The sequence below is a fragment of the Lissotriton vulgaris genome, chromosome 2_1, assembly GCF_964263255.1.
Source record: "Lissotriton vulgaris chromosome 2_1, aLisVul1.2, whole genome shotgun sequence".
NCBI classification, from domain to species: Eukaryota; Metazoa; Chordata; class Amphibia; order Caudata; family Salamandridae; genus Lissotriton; species Lissotriton vulgaris.
In genome coordinates this window covers 648,086,123-648,098,769 of record NC_141687.1, presented here as the reverse complement: position 1 = coordinate 648,098,769, position 12,647 = coordinate 648,086,123, and the positions used below count along the sequence as shown (strand labels likewise).

Here is a 12,647-nt window from a genome sequence, read left to right as displayed (position 1 = left end):
GGTTACTTCCTGAAAAGTTCGTTCTCATGGTCATGACTGCCCCAAACCCATTTCCCACGCCCCATAGAGATTTTCTGATGCCCTTTCGCCTCTCCATTTAAGGATAAATGATGATTCAGCATGCAATTTCTTTTATTTATTTTATCTTCTTTCATCTTTTTATCTATTGAGGCATTGGCAATGGATGAAACTGATGCCACTGGCATCTGTGGAATCTTCTATGACGGTTGACCAGTTATTTCTGGTGGAGTTAAGAGACATAGCTGTTGAAGTGGAATAGGCTAGAACAAATGTCCAGACCCAGTCTAAAGCTTTTGGAAAGGGTTGAGTAAAGTTTTTGCAGGACCCCTCATATCCATCAGAAAGAAGGGTACCAAGGGCAAGTCACTTGCTCTCTCCTTCATGGCATTATGCACATCTCCTTCCACTTTCCGTCCACAGAGAAATTATGGTATTTGGTTTAATCTAAAACTACACTGTCCATGTTTGCAGTTGTATTGGCAGTTCTGATTATCTGTTGTGACTCTTGCACTGTTTGTCCCTTTGTAATGGCTTTTTGAGTTAGAACTACGTAAATTGTATATACTCTTGGATCAGTAATGGCCGTCAACATGGCACAGCACCTAATTGCAAAAATACATGGACGTAAAAAGCGTGTTTGTGTCAAAGGAAGATTGGAAAAATGGCATCTCCAAGAAAGAACATTTGTATAAAAGCTAGGAAACGTTGATAAGGAACTTTCACATAATAAATGTGCTATTTGTGAATTAAAAAAAAATACAAACATGCTGTGACTTAGGCTTCCAGATATGAATCAAGCTGATCTACATAGAAAATGCTTATACTTTATAGTACTCGCTAGAGTTAAATATTGTCAGCACAGAACGTTTTAAACAAGCCCTTTTTTTTGCTGTAGATATAGATGACATTATGACTCCTGAAGAAAAGAAAAAGCTTTTTACTGCTATTGGATACAGTGAAAGTTTGAACAACCTCGCATTACCAACGGAGGTAAATTAACGTTTTATAAGGGTAATAATAAGTAATGTCACATTCGGCAGTCAATAGGTCTAAATTGCACTTACCGTATTTTTATCTGAAATATACCTATATGTAAAGTTAGAATGTACCTGATTGTTTACATCCAGCAGTGATCTAGTGCGGTGGTTCATTGTAGATGATCTTCACTCTTTTATCCAAAGAGCCTTTAGCTCCTCCAAAGTCAGTGTGCTAAAGTAGAAAACAAGAAGCAATGTAGCAAAACAGCATCAATCATTTAACTGATTAAGTGTTGGTGGATGCTACGCGAATTCTTTGCTTAACCTTCTTCAAAAGAGCGTCCAGTCCTTCTAGCTGTGCCCGATACAAACCTACATAGTGGTGTACAGAGCCAGCCACCGCCCACTCAGGACTCTGCAGTCCTCAAACGCTTTCTCACTCCCTTCACGGTTCTCTCCCACCTTCCTTTCTGTTTCTTTTCTGCTCTCTTAGCTTCTCCTTCCTGTCATGTTCCATTCACCTCTGCCCTCATTCCACTGCTTCCTCAATGCAGATGGATGAAGTGCAGGAACCGCAGGCTACTTTCGGAACAGCACTGTGTACATTTGGTTGGAAATTCTTAGCAGGTTAGTGAGTCACTTACAGCGGAGAGAGATGAAGGGTGAAACTAAACAGCAGGGTATGGGAAGGTTGATGGGAGACAATAAAATAAGGGGCAAAGACAGGATGAGGGTAAGTAAGCTTGCACAGATGCCGAATAAGCACAAAGGCATTAAATACATATTTACATTCAGCTGACAGATCAAATATAAGGAGAGGTGAAGTGAGGGAGAATGGGTCGAGAAACACTCAAGTCAACAAAGAATTGGCCGAAAGCAGGACAAGATATTCATATTAGCATAATATATTTTTGCTTTTTATCAGTGGTTCCGTAACGTTTTCTTAACTGTGCTTTCTTTCTTTTGCAGTATGTTGCTCATGTATTATCATTCAAACTTTTAAGCACCTCAATAACTATTCGAGAAAACCAACATGTCCCAGAAATCCTGAAAGTACAGATAATTGACTTGAGCACAATCGTCTTGCAGAGACCAGGTGCCCAGGCACTGAAGTGAGTAATGCTGTATAGTACAGGCGGTTCTGTAATTAATTGAATGAATGCCATTTTCTTTAAATAACTGAAGCTGTGTTAACCACCCTATGAACTGAATTGTGCCGTTTAGTGACCCAGATTTTGATGCTTCTCAATCTGTTTCATGTTGTCAGTGACATAGTTCGTAAACTTTTGCGAGTCATGCTGCATTTTAAATGAAATTCCTCAACAGAAGTGAAATATCGTATATTCTCATTGAAGTTACTCGTATCCTACGAATACAGTGTTGTGAAAAATAAAGCTGACCCTTTTAAGATTCTATGGTTCTTCTTCAAGGGGTGTTCTGACTTGTCCCAATGCTGCGCGAGATCCAAGGGCACTTTTCCGAAGAAAATATAATTTGGTTAGGCTTTTCTTATAGCCATGTAGGCTGCATCCATGAAAAGCTGAATAACTAACATCACACCATACCACCAATCATACAGTATCCCATCATGTTCCAGTTCTTTTTTCTGGCTTCTGGTGCTAGAATCCTGGAGCACTGAGCTTGGCCTCTTTGGGTTTTTTAGTTGGAAATCTTTTCAAACGTCCTTTAAATCGTTTTACTCAACATCTCTTAGGACTTGTAGTACTTTTCTGTGATTTTCTGCAAGGAATTATTTTTCTTCCTTCACAAAAAATTGCCTTATTTTTTAAAAAAAAAAGGTACAAAGTGATCTTCAATGTCTAGGTATGGTTTCCCTTCCAGAAACCCATATTCCTGACACGTGCTACCAACATAGGAAGTTTTCAAGCCTCACCTCGAAGGACAGAGACTTCAGAAGGAGCAGCACAGATGTCAAGAGTTCCTCTCAGGATGAACTAGAAGGTCAGAAGAATGAGGAGAAGGGGTAGCTTCTGCCAGTGCTCTAACGTCTGTCTCTGCTGACCTAGAGGAAGATTGAAGAGGAGACACCTACATGGACAATGGCACCATTCCTGATTAATGTCTAATTTAGTTTCATTGAGGCAAGGTAATGTGGCTGCGTGTTTACCATAGAGGAGACATTCAACGTGGAGAAAGCATAGACATTTGGCAACATGTATGCTGTCTACAACATCGAACACCACTGCCTTCGGCCTCAAACTCAAAGGCCTACTCTCCTCTAAGCCCCAATACTGATTCTCCACCTTCAAGAATCCAGTGAAGTGATAAGCCTGCTGTCCCTATGGAGAGTTCTCCTCCAAGACCTGCTTAATCCTTGATTCTGCATGCCATTGCAGGTGGTGGGGCGCAACCAATTCCCCACCTTCAACACTGTATAATATGCCTATCTTCGCTTCACCAAGGAGATCCAAGACTCCAACTCAAAGACCGCATTCTCCTCTCAGACCATACTCTAGACCGCATTATAGATATCATGGTGATGAGTAGTTCTAACTGCAGAGTCCTCCCCTTTAGACTATCCTCAGGCACCAGACTGGATCCAGCTAATTTTACTGCAAGGATTCTGCATGTTAATAGGTGGTGGTGTCTTGTGGCTCTGTGGGTATTCTGTAATGCCCCTAAAGTGACAGAGTGGAACTACATACAAACATCACCACGGTGTGCTGGCATACGTTCCTTTCTTTCAGCGTCCTTCAATAGGGATCTGAGCATTGCTCTCAACATTGTCCTCAGATCCCTTGAAAATTGACCTTAGACAAAGTTCTAGGGATGTTGTCTCCTTCAAAAACAATAGGATTCAAGATGTCGGATACTGACCATGCACAACCATGTGTATTTTGTGCTTGGGCTCTAGACATGACAAGAAGTTTTGTGATGAATGTACTCTCCTGAATTTGAAGGCGATCCAGGAGTGGGAGGTGAAACTCTACACAGCCAAACATAGAAAGAGGTCGTAGTTGAAACATGGGTCCCCCTCCTTCTCCAAGTAACAGGGCTTCTTGCAATCTGTACCACAGGAAGTTCCATTCCTGCTCAAAGTCCTTCAGTAAGTTGAAGACAAAGAGGTGATATACACACGAGGAAGCTAAGCGGTAGTCCGTCCAACCAACCATTCAAAAGCAGGAAGGAAGGTGTGAGATTGTCAGTCAAAAGATCATATCCTATATGCATCTTCTTACTCTGATCCAATCTCACACTGGTCCGGCACACCCTAAATTTCCTGATCCATTGTTAACCCCAGAGCAAATAGCAGCCTTCAAGGATGCTATGTTGCATCTCTTTCAGATGTGTTCACCTCTGTCTGGCATGCCTTCAGGCGATACGGAGCGGTATGGGGCTCCACATGGACCTTCACCTACGATTCCTTCCTTGGCTCCAACTGACCCCTTGAAACCGTTTCCAACACTGGTTCTTATTTCCAATCTGGCCCCAGGTTCCACACCCATTGCTTTCATACCTGTGCTGATGCCTACCCTGCGACTGCGAGCCCAGGAGTCGACTCCAACACCAGTCTATGACCCCGTTCTATTGTTGGCCTCCCCCAGGCCTATGTTGAGCTATGACTATATTGAGTGCAAGAAGACTCTAATTCTCGGATCTCCCACAATGCACAATAATGCAACCTGCACTCCCATTGTCTAGATTCTGTGAACAACAGACTTAACACCCAGCATGAGAGATACCGAAGGAAGTACTGCCTAACAGCACCCAGCTACAAAGTCACACAAATCAGATAGTATAACAAAGAACAATTGCCTCTGACACCATGAATTATACAATTGATTTAACCCAATGTCCTATTTTATTGACATTGTCAGTAATTTAGATTTTTGCGTTTTCTTCAAAAGAATTTTTCGATATTGCACAATTGGGTGATAGCACATTTGTTTAGGTCATCTCCTATGATAGAATACATTCAACATATAACAACAATTAAATAAATTCATTACGACATTTCATTACACAACATTAAAACGATACTCAACATGTCACAAAATTAAAGAAAACTCTGATCTTAATATTATTGTTCCTAAATCACACAGAAAAAAGGCTTTCAGATTTGTTGTTTAGCCAAATTCTCTGAAGAAAGATCAGTCCTACTCTATCTCAATAGATTAACTATTCTTCGAGGTATGATTATTTCCCACAAAGAAACAATAAGTTTCGTCCTGTATAAGGTCGGAGAAGTCTTTTAGGCTTTTTTTGGCCGTGGTGTGAGATACATCTCTCACTATATGTCCTATTGGTATGTTAGGTCATAAGGCATCTGGTTCTCCTGGCCTGGATAGTAAGCCTACGCATTTCGACCTTCTTTCTGATGACAGGAAATTTTTTTGAAAAGGTCTTCATCAGGGCTCATGGTAGTGTTTTGTAGGACATCATGCTACACCTGTGGGGTTGTAAGGGGCATGTTTTAGTGGTGGGATCAGGAGTCTTATATACATTTGTTTGAAAAGTGAAATAAAAATTAATATTGAGGGGACCGTGGGGATCACGTACCCTTGTAGTAGAACGATGGTTATTCTTGTTCTTTTTTTCTTTGTGTCTTTACATTACTTCAATCGCTGCGCCCAGCAGCATGGGGGTATTTTCTTCTGGGAGTGGCTCGCGTTTTGAAGTCTTTACCAGGATTGTTCTGGGATGCGCTGGGGAGAGGGGACAAGGAAGGACATTCTGGTTATTTTTCAATTTTTCTTTTTCAGCGCGGCGTTTTTAATTAACCTGTTCGGTAAGGGATGGTAGGCAGAGTATTTATTCTCGGCTGAGCATTTGACCCCAGCCATTAGGGTCACTACGCGGTTGTTTAACCATTGTGTGTAGTGTGGCAAGTACTGGGTGGTTCCCCCCCGAGCTTTGTGCTATGCGGATAATAACATACTCCAGCGTGGGCAAGTCGTACCTTTTAGTCTTTATCCTAGTGCCGTGTGTCTGTTGTTTTCGGCAAGTTTGGTACGATGTTTCTGTGTTTGGCGGCGTTCCTCCGGTGCCGGGTTCGTCAGTAACCTGGATTGCACAGGATTGCCGGTCATTGGCTGTTTTTAGTCTTGTCTTGACTTATCCTCGTTTTGATAGGTCGCGCTTCACTGTGGTGTAGAAACTGCTTTCCTATAGGTTGTGAATCGCGTTGCCATGGTGCAAGACGCTCTCCGCTGATCCAGGATTGTTGTAACTTTGATTATTTATCTATGATGGTCTAGTAAAACGACGGGGATGTCTGTTGCACTGAGGACATTTCGGGATTACGGCTTATCCTTTAATTCACATTTCATTATTGCGCCATATTAGCCGGGTGTTTAGATGTTTTGATGGCTGTATTAGAATCCAGTTCGTTGCCATGGTGTTATATTTTGCCTTGATTCCAGCCTCTGATTACCTTAAGAGAATCAATCCCCCGTTTGTTTGCTTACACAAATCCGATAGCGCATGCCACATTTCATTGGGCTGTTGACTAAAATACACAAAGTGGCAGATAGCCATCTCATTACAAATCCACCATTAGGTGCAGTCTGCTATAACATGCAGAGTAGAAATCGATAATGTGCACGTCATTAGCCAGTGCTTCTGACTACTTCGCACCAGCATGCTCGCAGAATAAAAACGTATCACTCCAATGTACATAATGGGAAACACAATTGCCCAGTGGCAATGAAGTGAAGGGAGTGAATAATATATACATACAGTTGACAAGTGGCACAGAAAAACAAACATATAGTGACATAGATTCACCTTAAGCTGTTAAAAGTGCATCACAGGTTTTTTTTCTTCTCTCATCCTGTTAACAGTTTACACTACAGCCAGGCTCAAGAGATACCGATAACCGGAATTGCGGGCTAAATAACTATTGTCCCCAGGGAGATGGAGGGGAGGGGAAGCCGGAGGAAGTGGCAGAATGAGAAGCAGAAAGCGCGGAAAATGGGGCCTTCACAGATTAAAAGCTTTTTGTGAAAAAAAGTTGTGCTTTTTGCATGCAGTTCTCTGTAATTCTAATTAAGAGTTCAGAATTGTTCTGGGTGTGCTCGCATGCTGGCTTACTGCTCTGGCAAATGCTGTACTGCTGAAAAGGGCAGATGGCACGGGTCCCAGCAGTTCTATACTGCTTGCGAGACCGGCAAACAGCTGCTCTGCCCTGCCCTGCCTTGCCTAATGCAGCTCTGCACTAGCACCCTCCGCACTCGTGACTCTCACTATGATCGCAGTGCCCATGAGGGAAAGGCTGGGGGTGCATAGATGCCTGGTCACGAGGTACAGGAAGGAGAGGCACGTCATCCTCTTCAGCCCGGCCTGGCCCTCCCCAGCTAACCTCAAAGCCAATCAGAGCAGCTGGTTTGGATGAGGGCGGGCAACAGAGCCTGCAAACAGCCTAAAAAGACCAAATAACACTAAAGGGCTACTAAATTCTGCCGCAAGCATCACAAGCTTCTCACAGGGTCTCGGCGAGCTACCGGTAGCTCGCGATCGACCGGTTGGAGGCCGGGGGTCTAGAACATCTCAACAGATCTTTCGTGCCGGAGAGGGAAGGACTACACTTCCAGGCTCCTCTTTGGCTCACACTGCTGTTGGGGCGGCAGAGGCAACAGGTGGACCTCCCACAGAGCTTTTTTTTAACACAATTTGCACTGCATGGGTCGCATGTGGGCTGCACACAGGCTGAGCCCAGGCCAATACTGGGCCCCTCTGCACCCATCAGCACCTGTTAAACTCTGGGTTGGGCCACCTTGCACTACTCCCCCACCCTCTCTATTCCCAAGATCCAAGGAACATACAATATCTTCTATCACATGCTATAGGAAAAGCAGTTCCTGTCCTGCAATGAATAAGAACTGCACTCCTGCCATTTCTGTTGCGAACTTTCTCTCAAGTGCAATGAGTGCCTTAAATAAAAAGACTGACCCTGTAGAACAGAGAATGAGTGCCTCACATTGACTCTGGTAGGCAAAATCTATTTCTGCACCTGAGAAATTGAATTTACTGCTCCCCATCTGGCATACATAATAATCCCTGTATTTACAGACTTTAGAAATAGAGGCAGATGTCCATCCAACAAATTATGTCGAAGACCAAGTTGCCCCGCCTACTGAATAAATAAGAAAATCATGAAATAGCCAAAGGGTCCTAATTTTACAATGTCCACCTTAGCAGCGCATAAAACCAGAACTGGTTACAATAGGACAAGCTCAGTGCTGCAGCATCCTATAACCAGGAGCCAGGAAAAGGAAATGGAGCATGATGAGACTGTCCTGATTTTGAGCCGAAAATTGAATGCTCTTTTACACGCATCCATTGAGTTATTGATTGAAGGCTTATTTAATAATGTTTTCACAAGGCTTTCCACAATTGACATCTTCATTTTAAAATTGGCTAATCATCCCAAGGCCCTGTTATATTCACACAGCATGGAATTTCAACTTCTGATACATGGGTAAGTTCTTTGCATGCGGCTTCTTAGCCTCTGCTAAGTGTTTCCACTAATCAGTAGGAGCTGCAAGTTTGGGGACGACATAATCTTACGATGGTGCCAGACTGGTTCCATACACCCCTGCAGGATATGCTGTCCCTTGCACAAGCTACCTAACAGTGCCACCATTAGCCCCTCCCCCAAGCTTATCCAGGGAGTGAACAGTTCTGGTAACTACGTGATATCCCTGATCCCTCACAACACGGGTTCCGGGATGAGCACTGCACTGAGACAGCCCTGGTCATAGCAGCAGAAGAATTAAGAAAATGATTGGACGCTGGGGGTAAGGCCGCCCTGAGTTTGTCAGATCTATTGGCAGCCTTTGACACAGTGAAACATGAAATACTAGCCAACAGGCTATTTGAGCTGTGAATTAGAGGCACAGCCCTCAAGTTGCTGACATAATTTCTCTCCGACAGGGTTCAATCAATAGAGTCCGGAGCCTTCTCATCTGAGCAATTTAAACTCTCCTCTAGGGTGCCACAGGGATCGTCCCTGAGCCCTACGCGTTTTAATCTTTGTGACCCCTCTAGCTATGATCATCAAATGGCATGTCTTCTCAGTGGTATCATAAGCTGATGACCCCCAGTTAGTGGTGTCAGTTTCAAACAATGTCGAAGAGACAGCAGATCGATTTAACAGCTGTTGACACAGTTAAAACAGTGGATTAGGTCTAAATGCCTAAAACGTAACGGCAGTAAAACGGAGGTCCTTCTGTTAGGTACTGATACCTCCTTCTGGTCACCTAGATGGTGCCCCCTGCAATTTGGGAGACTTTTCTGTTCCAGTCTGAAGGTGAAAAACGTAGGTTTAATTTTCGATGACAAAATGACATTCAAGAATCAGATCAATACACTCACCTCTACTATTCATCTTACAAATGATCCAGAAAGTCTGCCCGTTTGTCCTGCCTAACTCCCTAAAAACACTTGTAACCTCATTAGCCCTGTCCAGATTTGACTATGGTAATGCCTTGTACATGCGTATCCAATCACAGTTTCTACAGAGCCTCAAAAATGCAGCAGCTAGACTACTGCTGGATATCCCTAGGCCCCAGCCTGTTTTCCACTGTCTCAGAACTCTGCACTAGCTCCAGGTGGTCAAGAGGATCAAGTTTAAATCCCAATGCCTAGCTTTTAAGGCATTGCACGGCTCATTGCATTGTGTACATATATATGTTTGTATGTATGTATATATACATATACATATATATGTTTATGTATGTAAATATATATGTGTGTATGTATTGTATTGTAATTACATTTATATAGCGCTTACTACCCCTGATGAGGCATCAAAGCGCTTTTTCCTGCAAGTAGCACGCTACTCCGGGACCCATAGAGGATTAGTGTTGAATTAGTATAGTGAATCATGCAAGTACATTTTAAGTGGTGGATAGGTTATTCAGTTATTTGGTATGATAGCAGAAGGATTGAGGAGGAAAAAGGTTTGTATTTATATTGCGCTTGTTACCCCTGAGGGGGTGTTGACGCACGCTGTTCAGGAAGCCTATAAAGGATCAGTGGTGAATTAATATGGTGAAATATGAAGTAATTTCAGTGGTGGATATTAGTCAGTAATTTGGAGTGAGAAGGATAGCGGAGGGATAAAAGGGGAAGAAATGTTTGCAATCATATAGCACTTTTTACCTCTGATGGGTGTTGAAGCGCTTTTCTGGCAAGTAGCATGCCACTCCGGAACCCATAAAGGATTAGTTGTGAATTAGTATAGTTGAATATGGAATTTGAGAAGAGAACATGTTGGTCTGTTAATTTTGATTGAAAAGGATAGTGGAGGGATAAGAGTGAAAGATTTTTATAGTTTTTGTTTTGTTTTTAGCAGTGGGAGGAGGCTTTTAGATGAGTAAAAAGGAGTTTTGGAGAGGAAGAGTCAGAGGGAAGAGTTTTGAAAGGTTTGTTAAAGGGGATCGGTATAGTAAAAGAGGTGTCCGATGATGCAATGAGGAGTACAGTAGGAGATAGTCTAGAAAGGGTTATTTTGGAAATCATAGTAGTGGTAAGGGGTTTGGGATAAATGAGAGTGGATGTAGAGGATATATTGATAGACGTATAGGATGAGAGATAGGGTAGTGCATTGGGAAGAGTAGTAGAAAGATGTTTAAGATGAGTCAGAAGTATAGGTCGACAATATATTTAGTGAAGTATAGGCTGGGGAATAGGGTATTGCATTGGAAATGCTAAATTAGAAGAAAGTGATAAATATATAGATCCAAAAGTACCATAAGTTTGTGGATGGTGTGGGCTGGGTATTGCTAAATGGGTTAATGGGCAGCATTTCTTCCCCTGGCCAGTCTCGAACAGGCTCAAACCGGCAACTGCCATTGTCTTTTCCACCCTTAGCCTCAACACCCGGGCTGAGATGCCCTAACCCTGGCCTTTAATAGCCCTAGTAATCAGGTGACCCCTTCAGCCAATGGGAACCCTAGCCCTAACACTATCCAATTACAACACTAGCCCTAGAATCTAGAACCAATAGGAGACCAGGACATTACAGGCAATGTTAGCCCTAGTCCAAGCACCCAATCAGTTCAAAAACCCTGATTTCTATGTCCAATAGAGGCCCTAGCCCTACCAGTAGTATCAACCCAAGTCCAAGCAAACAATGGCACAGTAAGTCCTAGTCCCTACTTCCAATAGAAAGCCTAACCCTACTCTTATTCCCACAACTAGTCCAGCACCCAATCACACCGGAAACCCAAATCGCTACTTCCACTTAAAGGTCTAACCCTAGCCCTAGTCCCACCCTATTCCCAACAACCAATAACATAGTAACCCCTAGTCCCTACTTCCAATAGAAACCCTAACCCCAAACCTACATTGATTGAATCACAGACCCAGAAACCAATCAGAACCCTCAAATACCCAACAACGAGGACACTAACCCAATAGAAACACCAGGTACAACCACCAATCAGTATACACATGTACACACCATTAGAAGACCATATAAGGTCCTAGCGACCTCAGACAAGGTTTGCTGGCCAGGGAGTTGGAAGCTGCTTCTCCTGTTTAGAATCTCCTAGGAGACAGACAGGCTCAATCCACACTTTGGACTTCTGCAGGAAAAGGCCTCGCTAAATTGAAATCGCACAATACTGTTTGAATAAAACACTTCACTCCCTCTCCTGGCTAAAAAACGAAGTGCACAGTACCTAGTAAACACCGTTTAAACAGCTCACAGAAGCACCCTCTGATGTAGAATATCCCTGTTGCTGGGGGGGGGGGGGGGAGTGGGAGGCAGGGGGACTGGTTTCACTGGCTTGTGAAAACAAAATGGTGGCTGTGAGTGCACTGTTTTATCATACAGGTCTTAGCACAGAGCAAAGGAGAAATTTGAAGGGAAAACTGAATTGTCACCAGGAATGAGAGGGATAAACTACCGAGTTTGAACTGCAAATCCCACAATTCAACACGTTAAATGGAAGCAATCATGTGCAGGGAAAACCACAAGTTTGAAACCCAAAACAGGTGATAAAATATCCAATCACAAGCAGGTTAAAACTACAATTTTAAACTGTAACAACCACAGGCAAAGACAGTAATCACAGAAAGGGAAAATTGTCTTTTTAACAACTTTCGTTTTGGGGAAGAGACAGCACTAGTCTGTCTCCTTACCACTTCCTGGACTCTGCTCACTGAAATCTGGGGCACCGGTAGGCTGCAGCTCACACGATGGAGAATGATTTGGGGTGCACCCAGCAAAGCCTTAAGGGGCCTGGGCAAGTGTGAGGGGAGGGCTCAGAGTTGCCTGGTAGCTGAATAGTCAATGGTCTGCTGGCCTGGGGGTGGGGGCTCGGGAGCTGCTTCTCCTGTTCAGAATCTCCTAGGAGACAGATAGGCTCAATATACACTTTGGACTTATGCAGGTAAAGGCCGCACTAACTTGAAATCTAACAATACTGTTTCAATAAAACTTTACTCCCTCTCCTGGCCAAAAAAACAAAGTGCATACTCCCTAGTAAACACAGTTTAAAGAGCTCACAGAAGCGCCCTCTGATGTAGAATATCCCTGTGCGGTGGGGGGTGGGGGGCTGGTTTCACTGGCTTGTGAACACAAAATGGTGGCTGGGGGTGCACTGTTTTAACATACAGGTCTTAGCACAGATCAAAAGAGAAAATTGGAGGGAAAACTGAATTGTCACCAGGAATGAG

General features: G+C 43.3%; 1 protein-coding gene across 1 annotated transcript in view; it reads left to right on the top strand.

Moving 5' to 3' along the window:
- The window catches only part of VPS13C (vacuolar protein sorting 13 homolog C), a 2,437,235-nt gene that overhangs the window by 426,791 nt on the left and 1,997,797 nt on the right, over nt 1-12,647 (top strand). Inside the window, exons 18-19 of the mRNA XM_086955811.1 lie at nt 917-1,011; nt 1,968-2,110. Coding sequence (XP_086811937.1) covers nt 917-1,011; nt 1,968-2,110 — 238 coding nt within the window. The remainder of the gene's footprint in view (nt 1-916; nt 1,012-1,967; nt 2,111-12,647) is intronic.